Source organism: Mustelus asterias, chromosome 18, assembly GCF_964213995.1.
Source record: "Mustelus asterias chromosome 18, sMusAst1.hap1.1, whole genome shotgun sequence".
NCBI lineage: Eukaryota > Metazoa > Chordata > Chondrichthyes > Carcharhiniformes > Triakidae > Mustelus > Mustelus asterias.
The window spans coordinates 36,088,546-36,105,725 of record NC_135818.1 but is presented as its reverse complement, the minus strand read 5'-3'; the positions used below and the strand labels follow the sequence as shown (position 1 = coordinate 36,105,725).

At 40.1% G+C, this 17,180-nt stretch overlaps 1 protein-coding gene across 1 annotated transcript in view; it reads left to right on the top strand.

Moving 5' to 3' along the window:
* The window catches only part of LOC144507068 (prolyl hydroxylase EGLN3-like), a 49,046-nt gene extending 32,176 nt beyond the window's left edge, over positions 1-16,870 (top strand). The window contains exons 2-5 of the mRNA XM_078233740.1: positions 9,765-9,884; positions 12,405-12,541; positions 14,502-14,575; positions 14,671-16,870. Coding sequence (XP_078089866.1) covers positions 9,765-9,884; positions 12,405-12,541; positions 14,502-14,575; positions 14,671-14,702 — 363 coding nt within the window. The 3' untranslated portion in view covers positions 14,703-16,870. The remainder of the gene's footprint in view (positions 1-9,764; positions 9,885-12,404; positions 12,542-14,501; positions 14,576-14,670) is intronic.
* Positions 16,871-17,180: the final 310 nt, after the last annotated feature.

The window sequence follows — 17,180 nt, the reverse complement described above, 5'->3', positions numbered from 1 at the left end:
ACAGAACTTATAAGACACAGACTCAATTTACATGAATAATGGTTGGAATGCGAATACTTACAACTAATCCAGTCTTTAAGAAACAAAACAATGGGAGTGGAGAGAGCATCAAGACAGGCTAAAAAGATGTGTATTGTCTCCAGACATTGTCTCCACTCCCATTGTTTTGTTTCTTAAAGACTGGATTAGTTGTAAGTATTCGCATTCCAACCATTATTCATGTAAATTGAGTCTGTGTCTTATAAGTTCTGTTTGTGAACAGAATTCCCACTCACCTGAAGAAGGGGCTCAGAGCCTCGAAAGCTTGTGTGGCTTTTGCTACCAAATAAACCTGTTGGACTTTAACCTGGTGTTGTTAAACTTCTTACTGTGTTTACCCCAGTCCAACGCCGGCATCTCCACATCAGGACTTTTGAAAGCAGGAGGTGCATAGAATGGGAAACCCTGGTTGACAACAGCAGGACCAGAAGCTCCTGCGATAAGAAATTGTCCCTAAAACAGTCTAAACTCCTCTTTCAGGCTACTTTGCCAACCTGATTTGCCCAATCTATAAGTAGGTTCAAATCACCCATGATTATAACAATTACTCCCTCACAAGCCCCATTATTTCTTCCTATATGCTGCACCCGAAGTATGATTAATATCAATGAGTAAAGCGTTAAACATTTGAAACTTTGTCAAAGTCTCTTGTGTCAGTTTCAGGACCATTTCAAAAACTTGCAAATTTCTCCATTGTTCTGCACATTGTGGAAACCTGGAGAGTGGGTATGTAGGTTGCATGGACGGAGCATGCAGGTAATCGGAGGGGATAGGAGGAGAGCAGAGAGGATATGAAAGGCCATGGTGGGGGCGTAAGGATTTTATGAGGCATGGGGAAGTGAGGGGTATAACAATCATATACAGGACTGCTACGAAGTCCCAGGGAACCAAGGCAGGCCTTCTAACCAGTTCGCTTTGCCACCCTAACACCTCCTTTGCTACCTCTGACATGCTTCTGGGGACAGTGTTTCTGAGTGCAGCTTGACCCTGACACCCAGAGCAAAATATTGTGGGAGCTGCATGACTTTCAGAAGTCATGAATGCAACTTGGGAAATGGCCCATTTTGTAGTTCCCAACTGTTAAAGGGAAAATTGGACCCAGAACAGAATTCTTTATCTAAAACTTCTGAGAAGCATTTGCTACCCACCCAAGACTTCAATCGCAAAGCAACCAAGCCTTTTAAATATGAAAAAGTTCTTATTCATGCAATAAAGCAATGTTTTTATATCCATTGAACCAATATTGGTTACCACAATTAGGTATTATCTGCCTGAGCTCTGGGGCCTAAAGCAGATGTTCACTGAGACTCCATTTCTTAGTAATTGGTCCTCTCAAGTCCCTTTTAATCCATTAAGTAATCCTAATTTTCAGTGCACAGAGACAAGTGAAACTCTACATTTCAGTAAACAAACTATTACATTTCAAATTGCCTATTTCCAAAATTGCAAATTTTGGTTTAATATTAGCTTCTAAATAGAATCGCCGAATAAAATCATAGAATAATCAAAATGCCAGTGAAGACTATTCAGCCCATCCTGTCCACTACATTCTTTATTATTATGGATTACTCTAGGCATCTATTTCAGCAAACTGTTCACATGTAGACTACCTGATGGCTACTTTATTGCTTGGCTGTAGAGGAAATAATTGAAAAGCACAATCCATATGTTGGCTGACATTCAGAGGGCCATTTGAAAACTGGTTACTGTGATAATGTGAATGAAAATAACAATGTTGGATAATTGCATTGCATCAGTATTTACAACACAGGAAGTGGATAGTACGCTGGCTGTCCCTTGGAAAGGAATACTCTGTCAGGGGCAGAGTCTCAGCAAATTTAGCACAAGTAAAATAACAGTAGTAAAAAAAATATTAAGAGTGACATCTTGAAGCCCAGATGGTTTCCATCCCAGGATCTTAAAAGAAGGAGGTGGTTACATTCCAGATGCATTGGATTTAATCTTCCATTGTTATCTTGATTTGGGAAACAGTTCAGGTAGATGGAAAATTATGCATGCCATGCCACTGTTGTAAGAAAGGTGATAGCTGAAAACCCAACCAATTATTCAAATTGTATAACAATTATCAGAGCTGCACTTTAACTTAAACAGGATAATTTCTGGCTGGAATAAAGTCTCAGGAATCTGTTTTCTGACTCCAAACTCGCCTCAAATCCATCCATTTCCAGCTTCTACTGAAGCTAGGAGGATGACAAACTTAATCCAGGAAGACAAGTTTCATCTTTAAATAAGACAATGGGGCTGCAAAGCTCATTGTCATTTTGTTTTTAAAATGTAACTCCTGTTGGTCAGGTTTATTGAGTGTCTGGGAAACTGGCAGCTCCCTCAAGATGAGAACTTGGTGAACTCAGGAGGTAAGTGCCTTATTGAGACCAATAACTTTTTTTTAAAGAAGAAATCCAATATCCCAGATATTTACTGTAAGAATGAGACCACAGGATTCCTCGGGTTAAACATTTTTTGCTATATAGGAGTCAAACGATACTATGTTGGATAATCCCCTATAAGAACATAAGAACTAGGAGTAGGCCATTTGGCCCCTCGAGCCAGCTCTGCCATTCAATAAGATCATGGCTGATCTTTTCGTGGACTCGGCTCCACTTCCCATCCACTCCCCATAACGCGTAATTCCTTTACTGTTCAAAAATCTATCTATCTTTGCCTTAAAAACATTCAACAAGGTAGCCTCAACTGCTTCACTGGGCAGGGAATTCCACAGATTCACAACCCTTTGGGTGAAGAAGTTCCTCCTCAACTCGGTCCTAAATCTGCTTCCCCTTATTTTGAGGCTATGTCCCTAATTCTGGTTTTACCTGCCAGTGGAAACAACCTTGGCCTGCTTTAGTGACTGGAAGCCAGTGTCCAGTGGCGTACCATAAGGATCTGTGTTGGGCCCCCTTTTGTTTGTCATTTACATAAATGACATAGATGGCTATGTGAGAGGTAGCATTAGTAAGTTTGTGGATGACAAAGATTGGTTGGGTGGTTAACTGTGAGGCGGAGTGACTTGGGCTACAAGAAGATGTGGACAGAATGAGCAGATAAATGGCAGATGGAATTTAACCCTGAAAAGTGTGAAGTGATACACCTTAGAAGGAGTAATTTGACAACGTATTCAATGAATGGTAGGACACTAGGAAGTTCTGTGGAACAAAGAGACCTTAGCATATTTGTCCATAGATCTCTGAAGGTGGAAAGGCATGTTAGTAGGGTGGTGAAAAAGGCATATGGGACACTTGCCTTTATCAATCGAGGCATAGATTACAAAAACAGGGAAGTCATGTTGCAATTGTATAGAACTTTGGTGAGGCCACAGCTAGAGTACTGTGTACAGTTCTGGTCGCCACATTATAGGAAGGATGTGATTGCACTGGGGTGAAGAGGAGATTCATCAGCATACTGCCTGGGATGGAACATTTTAAGTTATGAAGAGAGATTAGGTAGGTTTGGGTTGTTTTCGTTGGAGCAGAGAAGACTGAGGGGCGACCTGATAGAGGTGTACAAGATTATGAGGGACATGGACAGAGTGGATAAGGAGCAACTGCCCCCCTTAATTGAAGGGTCAGTCACAAGGGGGCATAGGTTCAAGGTGAGGGGCAGGAGGTTTAGGGGGGATGCTAGGAAAAACATTTTTAATCAACGCAAGTTAAACATGAATTAACATGACATAGTTGATTATTAACTATAAATTATACATTAAATGGTAGACGCAACTCGGAACACATCTTACGAATTGGCACTGCAATCCACCCAGCATATGTGCCATCAATCTCAGTCACAAAGTCCTTCAGAACTCTTGTATTCCTGACAGAATTTCAGCTCCTGTTCTTCTAGGATTTAGTATGATCCTCAATCTGTAGAAGCACACCACCAACCCAAGTTTCAGAGGCACGGTCTTTACCAAAACTAGCACATATCTGCAGAACCACCTCAACTCTGCTTAAGACAGTCTGGCTAATGTAGATCCACCAATGCTATGTTCATGTAGCAGAAACAGCTATTTAGTTGCTTGAATAGAGGAGGTTGATCTGGTTAAGAGTTATCCAAACCATGGTTCCAAAATAAATCAACCACATTTTGAGAAAAACTAAGTATGACATCCCAGGAAAGCAGGTAGTTGATTGGTTGGTGAGCATTTTTCTCATTTACCTTTCAAAATTCTGGTCATTTTAGTAATTGTGAGGTTTTATTAGTAGTGAGATTTAGTAGAGTAAGTCGCCCTAGTCCCAGATAGTAGTAAAACTTAATATATTTCCTGATAGATGTTTCCTATTTATTTTAACTTAGTAATTTCAATAGGGATAAGTAGAATATTTTTTTGAAATAAGAATTTAAGCACAGGCAGGCCTAGAGTCATTAATTAAAATGTAGTCAGTAAAATAATTAATTTAAACACTATAAGTCACAGTGCAAGTTGTGTGTGGTGGCCAATAAACGTCGGAGCTCATGGACACCTGTGTTTTTAATTCGCTTGGCCAGCACTTATTGCTCATCCCTAATTGCCCTTGAAAAGGTGGTGGTGAGCTGCCACCTTGAACCACTACAGTCCATATAGTGTAGATAGACCCACGGTGCTGTTAGGGAAGAAGTGCCAAGATTTTGACCCAGCAACAATAAAGGAAGGGGAATGTATTTCCAGGTCAGAATGGTGAGTGGCTCGGAGGGGTCTTTCCATGTGTCTGCTGCGCTTGTCCTCTAGATGACAGCAGTGGTCGGATTTGGAAAGTGCTACAAAGGAGCCATAGTTCCTGCAGTACATCTTGTAGATGGTACACACTCCTGCAATTGTGTGTTGGTGGTACAGAGTGTGAAAGTTTATGGATGGGGTGCTAATCAAATAGACTGCTGTGCAATCCAAGGCACGTCCTAGTGTCTATGACAACTGGATTTCCCCCTACCACTGCAAGTTCCTCTCCAGCCCAGAGCAGATGTCCCAATCCCTGATAGGCAACACAGCCTGCTGGGGTCATGCTATTAGCTGCAAAGTACCATGTAGATACTGATGACATAGGTAGGATTAGGAAATGGGTTCTGCTTCTACTTGGAGAGCATGAGCAGCTAGAAACTAAGTTTAAAAACTTTGAGCCACAAATAAATTGGAGTATGGTAAAGTTTTATATGCATGGCTGAAAGATTGGTGTGGGTAAAATGGGTTTTTATTCATGGGGCACTGGCACCAATACTGGGGAAACTGGTAGCTGTACTGTTGGGATAGCCTTCACCTGAGTGTTCTGGTGATTTGTATAACTAGGGCAGTAGATGAAGGGTCATCCTGACTCGAAACATTGGCTCTATTCTCTCTCCACAGATGCTGTAAAACCTGCTGAGATTTTCCAGCATTTCTGTTTTTATTTCAGATTCCAGCATCTGTAGTATTTTACCTTTATCTTAGGGTTTTAAAATAAATTGTGGGGTTGAGGGAAGATGTGATAAATTAAAGAGAGGACAAGGCAAGAGTGGCAAGAAGGGACAGAGCGTACAAATTTTGCTCTCCGGTAAGGCTAGAGGTTGCAAAAATAAGACAAATTTGATAGCACTCTTATCAGAATGCCCTCTAGTCCTAGACTCTCCCACAACATGAAGCAAATTCTTAGTACCTACCCTGTCAATAATCCAATATGTCTCAATAAGGTTGCCTTTCATTCTTCTAAACTCCAATGAGTACAGACCCAACCTACTCGACCTCTCCTCAGAAAATCCCTCCATACCCAGGATCAACCTAATGAACCTTCTCCAGACTGCCTCCAATAGCAATACATCTTTCTTTAGATGAGGGGGCCAAAACTGTTCACAACATTCCAGGTGTGGTCTAATTAGTGCGTTGTATTGTTTTAGCAAGACTTCCCTTTTTTTACTCCATTCACTTTGAAATAAAGGCCAACATTCCATTTGGCTTCCCTATTACCTGCTGAACTTGCATGCTAGCTTTTTGTGATTTATACATGAGGACTCCCAAATTTCTCTGCATTTGTTTTTGCAGTCTTTCTCCATTTAAATAATATTCAGCTCCTTTATTCTTTCTCCCAAAGTGCATAACTTCACATTCATAGAATCCCTAGAAGGAGACCATTCAGTCTATCAAACCTGTACCAACAAGAATCCCACCTAGGCCCGATCTCCATACCTCCACGTATTTACCCTGCACATTTTCCTACGTTATATTCCTTACAAAAGTTTATAAAATTTCCAGGAAAAGTAGTCAGCCTCAGGATGGGAATGTTTTAGAATTCAGCAAAGGAGGATTAAGAAATTAATAAAGAGGAAATGGAGTATGGAAGTAAACTTGCGTGAAACATAAAAAATGGACTCTAAAAGCTTCTAACGTTATGTAAGAAGGAAAAGATTAACAAAGACAACTGAGCGCCTTATGAAAATTTAAAATATGGAATACAGAAATGGCAGAGAAACTAAACAAATACATTGTTTCTGTCTTCACAGAGGAAGATACAAAAAACCTCCTAGGAATACTAGAAAACTGGAAGAAATGAGTATTAGTTAAAAATAAAGTAGTACGAGAGAAATTAATGAATTGAAAGTTGACAACTCTCCTGGATGTGATGTTCTACATTCCAGTGTTAAAAGAGGTGATGGTTGTAGAGTTGGTGGATGAATTTGCAATTATCTTCCCAAATTCTGTAGATTCTGGAATGGTTCCTATAGATTGGAAGGTAGCAAATGTAATCCCACTATTTAAGAAAGGAGATGGGGAGAAACCCGGAACTACAGAACTTGTTGGCCTGACTTCAGTAATAGGGAAAGTGCTAGAATCCATTATAAAGAATGTGATAACTGGGCACACAGAAAATGATGGTAGGATTGGCAATAAAAGCTAACATCATGACAGTAGAATTAATGAAAGGGAAATCGTGTTTGACAAACCTGTTGGGAGGTTTTTGAGGATGTAACTAGCAGAATAGAAAATGGGGAACCAGTGAATGCGGTGTATCTGGATTTTCTGAAGGCTTTCGATCAGGTCCCAAACAAGAGATTAGTAAATAAAATTAGAGCACCTGGGATTGGGAGTAATATACTGGCATGGATTGATACTTGGTTAACGGACAGTAAACAAAGAGTAAGATAATAAATGGCTCATTCTCAGGTTGGCTGACTGTGATAAGTGCTTGGCCCTTTGTATTCATAATTTAGAACAATGATTTGAATGTGGGGATCAAATGTAATATTTCCAAGTTTGACCACACAAAACTAGATGGACACAAGTTGTGGGGTGGATGAAAAGAGATTTCAAGGGGATTTAGATAGGCTAAGGGAGTGGGCAAGAACATGGCAAATGAAATATAATGTGGAAAAATGTAAAGTTATCTACTTTGGTAGGGCAAACAGAAATGCCATGTATTTCTTAAATGTTGAGAGGTTGGGAAGTGTTGATGTCCAAAAGGACCTGGGTGTACTTGTTCATAAGTCACTAAAAGCTAATGTGAGGTGCAGCAAACGATTAAGAAGGCAAATGCTATGTTGGCTTTTATTGCAGGAGGATTTCAGGATGGGGTAAAAAAGCTCTGCTTCAATTGTTTAGAGCCTTGGAATATTGTGTATAGTTTGATCTACTTACCTAAGGAAGGGTTTCTCTTGCCATTGAGGGAGTATAACAAAGGTTCACCAGACTGATTCGTGGAAGAGATTGAGTCTGTGTTCTCCAGAGTTTAGAAGAATGAGAAGTGGGGAACCTGTGGATGTGGTGTATCTGGATTTCCAGAAGGCATTTGACAAGGTGCCGCACCTAAGGCTGCTGCATAAAATAAAAGTGCATGGTGTTATGGGTAATGTTTTAGCATGGATAGAGGATCAATTAACTAACAGAAGGCAAAGAGTGAGGATAAATGTGGTTTATGCAAAGAAGTGTTCACTCTTGAATTTTCAGCTGGATGCCAGTGAAAACATAAGCAAACAATTTATGAAGAATCTTTAGTAAAGAGTGAAACAAGAACAGAAAATGCTGCATTCTCAGATTCCAGCATTTTGCCTATTTTATAAAGATTTATCAATCATGATCTGACAGCACCTACCAAAACCATCAGAAAGAAAGAAAAGAAGAGTAGATTCCTGGGAACACCACCACCTGGAAGTTCCCCTCCAAGTCACTCATATCCTAACTTGGAATATATCATCGTTCCTTCACTGTCGTTAGGTCAGCATCCTGGAATTCCCTGCCAAACAGCACTGTGGGTGTATCCACATGTAATAACTCCACGGAGGCGAAAGTCACCAAGTTACTTTATTTATGCCATACATCTGTACACAGCCAACTCTCCAGCTGCTGAATGCAGGCTGGGAGTCTGACACACCTGCTTTAAATAGGGAGCATGAGGCTCCCTAATTTAACCACCAATTAAAACTCATCAGGTAGCTCTTTTTGAGTACCAACCAAATAAACAAAATCAAATTAACTCAGACAACTCAAGAAGGGCAGCTCCCTAAAAGGAGGGGGAACCACCTGAACCAAAAAACAAAGCAGAAAGGAAACTTAAAACATCAAATTAAAATGTGATTATCAGGGTCGATAATGCACCCCAGCCCCTGCAGTGCCCAGCGGGTGCGGAAGGCGTCAACTGCGCCCGCGGACATCGCATGCTCCCTCTCCAGGGACACCTGGCCACGAATATAGCCACGGTAGAAGGGCAGACAGGGTGGACGACCCCCTCGATCGCCCGCTGCCTGGACCTATTGATGGCTTTAAAAACTCATCAGGTATCTCTTTTAGGTACCAACCAAATAAACGAACTCGAATTAACTTAGGGACAAATTAAAAGGGGCAGCTCCCCAAAAGGAAGGGGGAACAGCCCGAACCAAAAACAAAGTCAAAAGGAAACTTAAAACATCAAACCAAAAGGTGATTATCAGGGTCGATAATACACCCCAGCTCCTGTGGTGCCCAGCAGTCGCGGAAGGCGTCAACTGCGCCCGTGGACACCGCATGCTACCTCTCCAGGGACACCTGGCCGCGAATGTAGCTGCGGTAGAGGGGCAGACAGTCAGGATGGACGACCCCCTCGATCGCCCGCTGCCTGCTTTAAAAACTCATCAAGTAGTTCCTACTCTAGAAAGCCAACCTCATTAGCCTGGCTGAAGTCATCACACTACACCTCAGGTCCTGCAGCAGTTCAAGAAGGCAGTTCACCACCACTTTCTGAAGGGCAATAAATACTGGCCTAGCCAGTGATGCTCACGTCCCATGAAAAAATGATCTTATTAAATGCAGAACAAGTTCTAAGCGTTTGGCCATAACCATCACGTCCAATTCTTGGCATCATAATTTTTGAATGATGTGAAGGCTTTAGAGGGAGTGCAAGAACAATTTGAGAGTTATTACAGGGATGAGGGACTTTAGTTTTGTGGATTGATTGGATAAGCTGTGTTGGTCCTAATGGAGAGATTCGATAATGAGTCAAAATCATGAACAACATTTTTAAGGAATGAATGGTTAGGAATGCATTGTCTCAGATTGTGGTGGAAGCAGATTTGATTGTGGCTTTCAACAGGGAATTGAATAAGCACCTGAAGAGAGAAAAAATTCAGGGGAGTAGGATTGGTTGATGTTGCTCTTGCAGGGAGCTGGCATGGACTCAATGGATTGAATGGCCTCTATGTGCTATAACCATTCTAACCATGCATTGTTGCTAGCTAATGTATGACTAATAAATGAAGAAAAATTGCTTGCAAATGAACTTTTTCCCTTCCCTTTTCAGGCAATGGTAGCTTGCTACCCAGGGAATGGAACAGGGTATGTCCGACATGTTGACAATCCAACTGGTGATGGTCGTTGTGTGACATGTATTTATTATCTGAATAAAAACTGGGATGCAAAGGTATGAAATATTCCTTTCCTCCTCGGGAAATTGTTTAAAACTGCTTTCTTACAATTTGTTTAATGGATTTCATTTGTATTATTTCAGACAATTTTAAAAGTAACAGACTTAGTGATTTTTGTTCAGAAAATAAATAACTCTACACTGATTTATTTTGTATCATATAAATAACTGCAACTGTACTTTCAAAACAATTTTTGAACATGTTCAATGCATGTATTTTTAATTCCCATCATTCAGTAAACGATTTGTTTGATGATAACCGTTTGCATGCATCAACTCTGGATCAAGCGATTCATGAGATCTGGGTTAAAACTCATTTGTCCCAACACATGGTGCCGAAATTCTGATTTCCATTGTGCTGCTGTAGAAGAAAGTGCAGCAGAAATCAGGAGAGAGGTTAAGTTAGAGATTGTCATCAGTGCTTTACACTTGTATGTTGCATACTGATCATCATGCCTAGTGTTGCCAAATGTTTAAAACCGATCACATGGTCCTTGTGATGATTATTGGTATTTGGCAATAGAAAGAAGGACAAAATGTAATGAGATAATCTAACTTTAGTATTTCATTTTGTTCAATTGGCAAACAGTTTTTTCATGAAATGCCCCATTTAGGGAGCCTTTCAACTGCTGGCCATCCATTTCTCAGTTGCTAAACAATCGACATGGACAAAAATTTGACATGCAGTATAATGCAGGAAAATGTGAACTTGTCCACTTTGGCCGAAAGAATTGAAGAGCAGTATACTATTCAAATTGTGAGATGGTGCAGAGAGATCTGGGTATCCTGGTACATTTATCACAAGAAGTTAGTATGCAAGTACAGCAAGTGATTAGGAAGGCTATGGAATGCTGGCATTTATTTGAAGGAAAAAGGAATATAGAAGTAGGAAAGTTTTACTGCAACTGTACAAGGTCTGGCTGAGACCATGGGGCAAATTTTCCCATTCCATCCGCCACGGGAATCAGAGCGGGCAAGGAACCATGGAAAGGTCCGTTGACCTCAGGCGAGATTTCCAGTTTCGGGGCAAGCGAGGCCGGAAAACCCCGCCCCATTTCTCGAATACTATGTACAGTTTCGGTCTCCTTATTTGAAAAAGTATATAATTGCATTGGAAGCAATTCAGAAAAGGTTCACTCAATTCATTTCTGGGATAAAGGGCATATCTTATGAAGAAAGGTTGAACAGATTTGACCTTTACGCACTGGAGTTTAGAAAAATGATGGGTGATTTTATTGAAACATAAGATCTTGAGGGGGATTTAATAGGATGGATACCAGAAGGATGTTTCTTTTGGTGAGGGGGAAATAGAACTAGGAACACGCTTTAAGAATAGGAAGTCTCCTTTTTACAATGGAAATGAGATTTTTTTTTTCCTTTCAGAGGATTGTTAGTATGTGAAATTCTTTTTCCCAGAAAGCAGTGGAGGCAGGGTCATTGAATTTCTTCAAGGCTGAGCTAGGTAAATCTCTGATTGACATGAGTCAAAGGTTATTGCGGGGGGTGGGGGAGGGACAAGAAAATGAAGTTGACGCCACAATTGGATCAATCACGATCTGGCAGCACCTTCCAAAACCACGACTACTATCATCATCAGAAAGAAAAGAGCAGTAGATTCCTGGGAACACCACCACCTGGAGGTTTCCCTCCAAGTCACTCCTATCCTAACTTGGAAATATATCAGCATTCCTTCACTGTTGCTGGGTCAACATCCTGGAATTCCCTCCCAAACAGTACTGTGGGTGTACCTACACTTCAGGGACTGCAGCAGTTCAAGAAGGCAGTTCACCACCACTCTCTCGAGGACAATTTGGGCAATAGAAGATTGGGCAATAGATACTGGCCTAGCCAGTGATGCCCACATCCCATGAATAAAATGATCTTAGAACTTGTTCTGCATTTAATAAGGGCCTAGTGGATTACTCCTGTTCCTATGTTCGAGATTCCATTTGGTGCTGAAGCCTACCAGGAAAATGTTAAAGTTCTGAATATGCAAGTGGTTTGGGTTGCTGAATGCCGTGTTGGCCAAGCAGGATGGGCACACCTCCAATATTGCACCACTCCTGAAAGTCTCCCCATTACGTTTGGATGTCCAGAAAAGATCAAGCTATTTTGAAAACATGATAACTTGCATATTGGCAATGTTTATACTATCATGCTCTGTCTGAGTTGGAGATCTACCAGCGCTTGCTATGGCTGGTTACTCTTGCTAGAAGAAGCCTTTCAGTGTCTTTATTTCGGGCTTTGATGCATGTCTTATTGTGCAATATGGAATATATTATGTTTATTTAAAAGCACTTTATAGGCTAGTTTTATTACATTTTTTAGTTTTGCATCCATTGTTTCTCTTTATTGTATCAAAATATATAATACTATTTGGGCTGAACGGTGGCATAGTGGTTAGCACCACAGTGTCAGGGACCTGGGTTCAGTCTGGCCTTGGGTGACTAGTCTGTGTGATGTTTGCATGTTTGAATATTTCTTAGCTTATCTATTGAAACTTGTGCATTTTTTTAGGTAGATGGTGGTATTCTTCGAATATTTCCAGAAGGAAAGTCCTATGTAGTTGACATTGAGCCAATGTTTGATAGATTGTTGTTATTCTGGTCTGATCGAAGAAATCCACATGAAGTACAGCCAGCATATTCTGTCAGGTATGTCCCTATTGGAATCCCTTTAGAGATATTTGTAACCAGTCATACCATGGTACCATCTTGCAAAATGTTTAGTGTAGTTTGTCCAGTTGGTTGGCTATAAAATGTCAAATTATTTAGCAGTTCCAAAGCAGAACTGTAATATATTTTAAAAATCATAGATGCCTGATGGTCAGTTTTATCTGACGATAACTATACTTCTTGATCAATGAAGTAAAGGAAAAAGTATTTTCACCAACAAATCTTCATTAGTCAGATTTTAAAGTCTGCCTGCACATTCGTGCTAATAGATTGATGACCAAGAGATTCATGCTTATTCCCAATCTTGGTTAAATGTATGTTCTCCATTTCTGGTTAGTAATGTCAGTGGGATGCTATTATAGATTTGTGAAAGCCAAAATTCCTGTAGAGAGATTCTGCAAAAATCAAAACTCAAGCTAAAGACAACTCTGATTTTATCATTGGGATTTGAGCCTTGAAAGAACTTTGTTACACAAATATTACTGTACAACTGGGCACTTGTAACCCTTGACATCTACCACCAAATAAGAGGAACGATCCCAGATACCATTGATAAATTATGAGATTTGAAAGAAAATATGGGAATGAAAATAATATTGCTCACATTCTGATATTCAATTGCTAATGTCTGGACTTGGTCTAAATCAACTCGGTGGTCCCATTGGTCATTTCAACCAGAAGAGGGGTCATCCGTGAAGAACCATTCTGCTTTAAGTTCAAGCTAATGTTCAGAAATCCGAGATTTAGTTGCAGATGTTCAGCAATTGGGATGGGGGGGGATAAAAAGTTGGCATTTATTTTGCACCTTGTCGCATCCCAAAGTACTTGACAAACAACAACTTTATTTAAAAGTACAGTCCCTATTGTTACATAAGCAAACACACCAATAATTTCCACAAAGCTATGATCCGCATGGTTGAAGGAGGAATTTGTCCAATGCACTTCACCTGTTGAATCAGGCGAGAAAAGTTGTATGAAATTCACCTGCGTCACATGTCTCTCTCACCTGATTTAACACCACTCTGCGATTTCAAAGTGCTGGCGAGGATCACACAGCCAGCTGGAGGGGTGGGCCTAAACTCGTCGGCAACACCAGGATTTAAAATTTTATCAAAGATAAATTTAAGGGCAACTGCCTCGACCCATGGACTTCAGGACCCCCACCCCAGGCTAAACAAGAGGAACACTCCCTAATCCCCACAAACAGGAGGGTAACTGCACCTGGGGCAGTGCCAGGGTGCAGTTCCCAGCCATGTCCCTCAACTCCTGTCACCTGTGGGCACCTCCACCCTTTGTGTGTGAATCTGATCACGTCACCGGCTGGGGTCAGGGAAGATCTCAAACTGAGATCTCACTCGCGAGATTTAGCAGCCATTAGAGGATTTGCACCCACATCTAATGCACTAGATTTCAGCCCAAGTTCCTTCTTGAATAGAACAGTGGAATCTTGGGTGTCAATATGAAACCAATAAAAGGCAACTACGGCATAACCTAATGGATCGAGTCTTGTGTTGCACCAGGGTCTCAGCTGACTCCCTCTGGCTTAATTTCTGAAGGCAAGCTTGTCCTACTCTGAAAGATTCCTCCCTAATTTGCGGAGAAAGACCCGCATCAGTGCTTTGGGCCAGTCAAATAGCTGGCAACTCTCTGGACCCAGCAGCACCACCAGAAACTGGGATTGCATCCAGAATCCAACGGAGACCTTTGCTGAAGTCAGATAGGGAGATAAGTGGGAAGGTGATTTTGGCCATCCAGGTCAACAGGGCCTAGCCAGTAGGAGTAGTGGACAATTGCTCACTTGCTCCGGAATGAATAGCTGTCATCTCAGCACCCATATGAAAATGGACCTTTGGAGTTCAAAATAGTTTCCTAGATAATACCTAAGGTTTTGCAGAGAAATATTTGAATTTGGATCTGACATATTATTTTTCTGTTCTAGGTATGCCATTACTGTATGGTATTTTGATGCCGAGGAAAGGGCTGAAGCCAAAACTAGGTACCGTAATCGAGCAGGTATAATATGAACATTAATTATTTTTTAAAAGATATTTTATAATTTGCATTAATACATTTTTGCATTACTGATTACCTTTTATTTTATTCTCCAGCTTCTGGACAAGCCACAAGCTTTTCATCATGACAGTAATAGTGAAACTTGACCAATGAATAGTGGTAATTCACATGATCTTTTCGTCAGCTCCAAAGAGAAGTGTCCCTCCAGGATAATCCCATTTAATGCCATGCTTTGAATTATAGCTGTATGTTGACTTCTACTTTTATCCATATTAGAGATGGTACTGGCTGCTGTTAAGCCTATCCTTCAGTGAAAACTATTTTAGCACTATTAATCTGTAAATCAATATTGCACAAAATAGAATTCTGTGTCAATATGGTTATACTTAATGAATATAGCAAGAGTGACATGATGTGTTAAATATTATGACCATTTCAAATAATTAGGTCTAATATTGCACTTTATACAGATTATTTCCAGATTGCAATGGCGCTGATTAATACATTTCAATCGCTTTCTTTTTTCTTCTATTTAAAAGCAGTTGAATAATTTTTTGTGGCATTTTTTCTGTCTTTCACCAATGAGGGTGCTTGATCATCACCTACTGATTGTAATTAAGAATATTTGTTCCACATTTATGTACCATGTAAATGAAGCTGCTAACCTTACAGCTGTATCCGACTTTTCTCTATTTATATGGAAGCTAAATATATAATTGTGCAAAAGTACACATTTCTTCTGATACTATGAATAATCTTCATCGCACTTCATTGTGATTAATCTTTTATTTTTATCCTCCAATGGATTGGTATTTACTCTTGTTTATGAACACATTGTGCATTACAATATCAAACTTGTGTTAACTTTATCTGAAGAAAGAATACAACATTATATGTGAAATTATTCCTATTGCTGCCTTTAATAGGGAAGTATAGCTTCATGGGAATGCCTAAAATAACTTGAATATGTGAGCAACAAAATGACTGAGTTTACAGCTGGATGCCACCTTGTATGCTGGTCAACAAATTGGCAATCTAGTAGTGGCAATAAACAAGTTGTACTGGAAGGTATCTTTTAAAACTATAAGACTTGTATCTCCAGATAATAAAATGGTTCCTGCAATCAGGACAAAGATATGGTTTTACACTAACAGGGTTGCATGGATTTTTTTTTCTCTCCTCACTGCAACATTATTAAATGACTGTTGATTCTATACACTTCTGGTTTCTTGTAACTATTTATTACGTTAACCTTCAGGCTCATTTTCAGCTCCCTATGTTTCATATAATGGAAAAATCTGGATCTTCCTATATAATAAAGGTAAAGTTGCCATAGTTCCAGGTGACCATAAGCTGCTCCCTTTTGAGGAGGAGAGCTGACTGGTGGTGATATAACCTAAGGATCACCACACCACAGGCAAGGGGTATGGTTGAGAAGGTGGGCCTTCAGGAATAACCTCAGCCAGTACAGGAGTTGAACCCCAGCTGTTCGCATCATTCTGCGTCACTAACCAGCTGTCCAGCCAAATGAGCTAAACCAACTGCCCCCTCATATAATATTGTTTATAAAAACTGCTTATTAATGTACCCGAGACCTTTTTAACAGTTGACCAAGGATTTCTCAAAATTCGTTACTGTCTGATGTCATGTGGCTGGGAGCTACTTAAATCTGCACACATGCAAACACATGTTAAATGAGATTAGCCTGACATAGAATTTACAGCACAGTGACAGGTTATTTGGCTCAACTCGTCCATGTTGGTGTTCATATTTGAATGCACTGAAAAAAATGTTTGTTCTACAAAATGGTTACATTTATGGACTTTTTAAAAGTATTTTACTAACCAAGACTGAGAAATATTGAGGAACATAGGAGGCTGATCATTGAACCAGGAGTTTTTTTTGTGGGTATATTTTTCTACTCCATACATGACACTGGGAAACATTGCATTAGAAAAGTTCTCATCATTTAAAACATGAGATAAACATTACTTTTTGAATCAAATACTAATGGTCACAGGGTACATGAAATACAAATGATAGTATTGGGTATTTATCCTTTAGAAATGTTGTTCTTATCACATAGTAATGCTTAAGAGTTATTCATCTCCATAGTTTTGAAGAAAGAATGCCGGCATGAGCTGCCCTCACTTAATAATTTCTGAAACAATCTTCATAATTGAACACCATGAAAATGTTTGTGAAACATGGAAATGAAAACTGAAAATAGTTGCAGTAGATCAGCAGCTCTTCCAGTAAGGTTTTACAAATACAATAAAATATTTGATTTACAAAGGGATTGATCTGCATGGTGTATTGGTGATAAACCTTGTTGTTGTGTTTCAATGTGGGTTCAGAAGCGACAGCCTGAGCCAATTAGCAGCACAAGAGCTGTTAAATCAGGCCAGGGCTTCCCAGCACTGAAAAGTTGGGCTCGCTCCTGATCTTTTAGGCAGGATCACCACCAGCCCACAAAAATTCTGGCCATGTTTACTTTTAGTTAACAGAAAAATTTAATAGTTCTCTGATCCCAGGTTCTACACTGTTGTCGTGTAGCTTTGTCCAAAGGATGGCTGCTGCCAGCACTTGTGCAAATTCAGAGAAC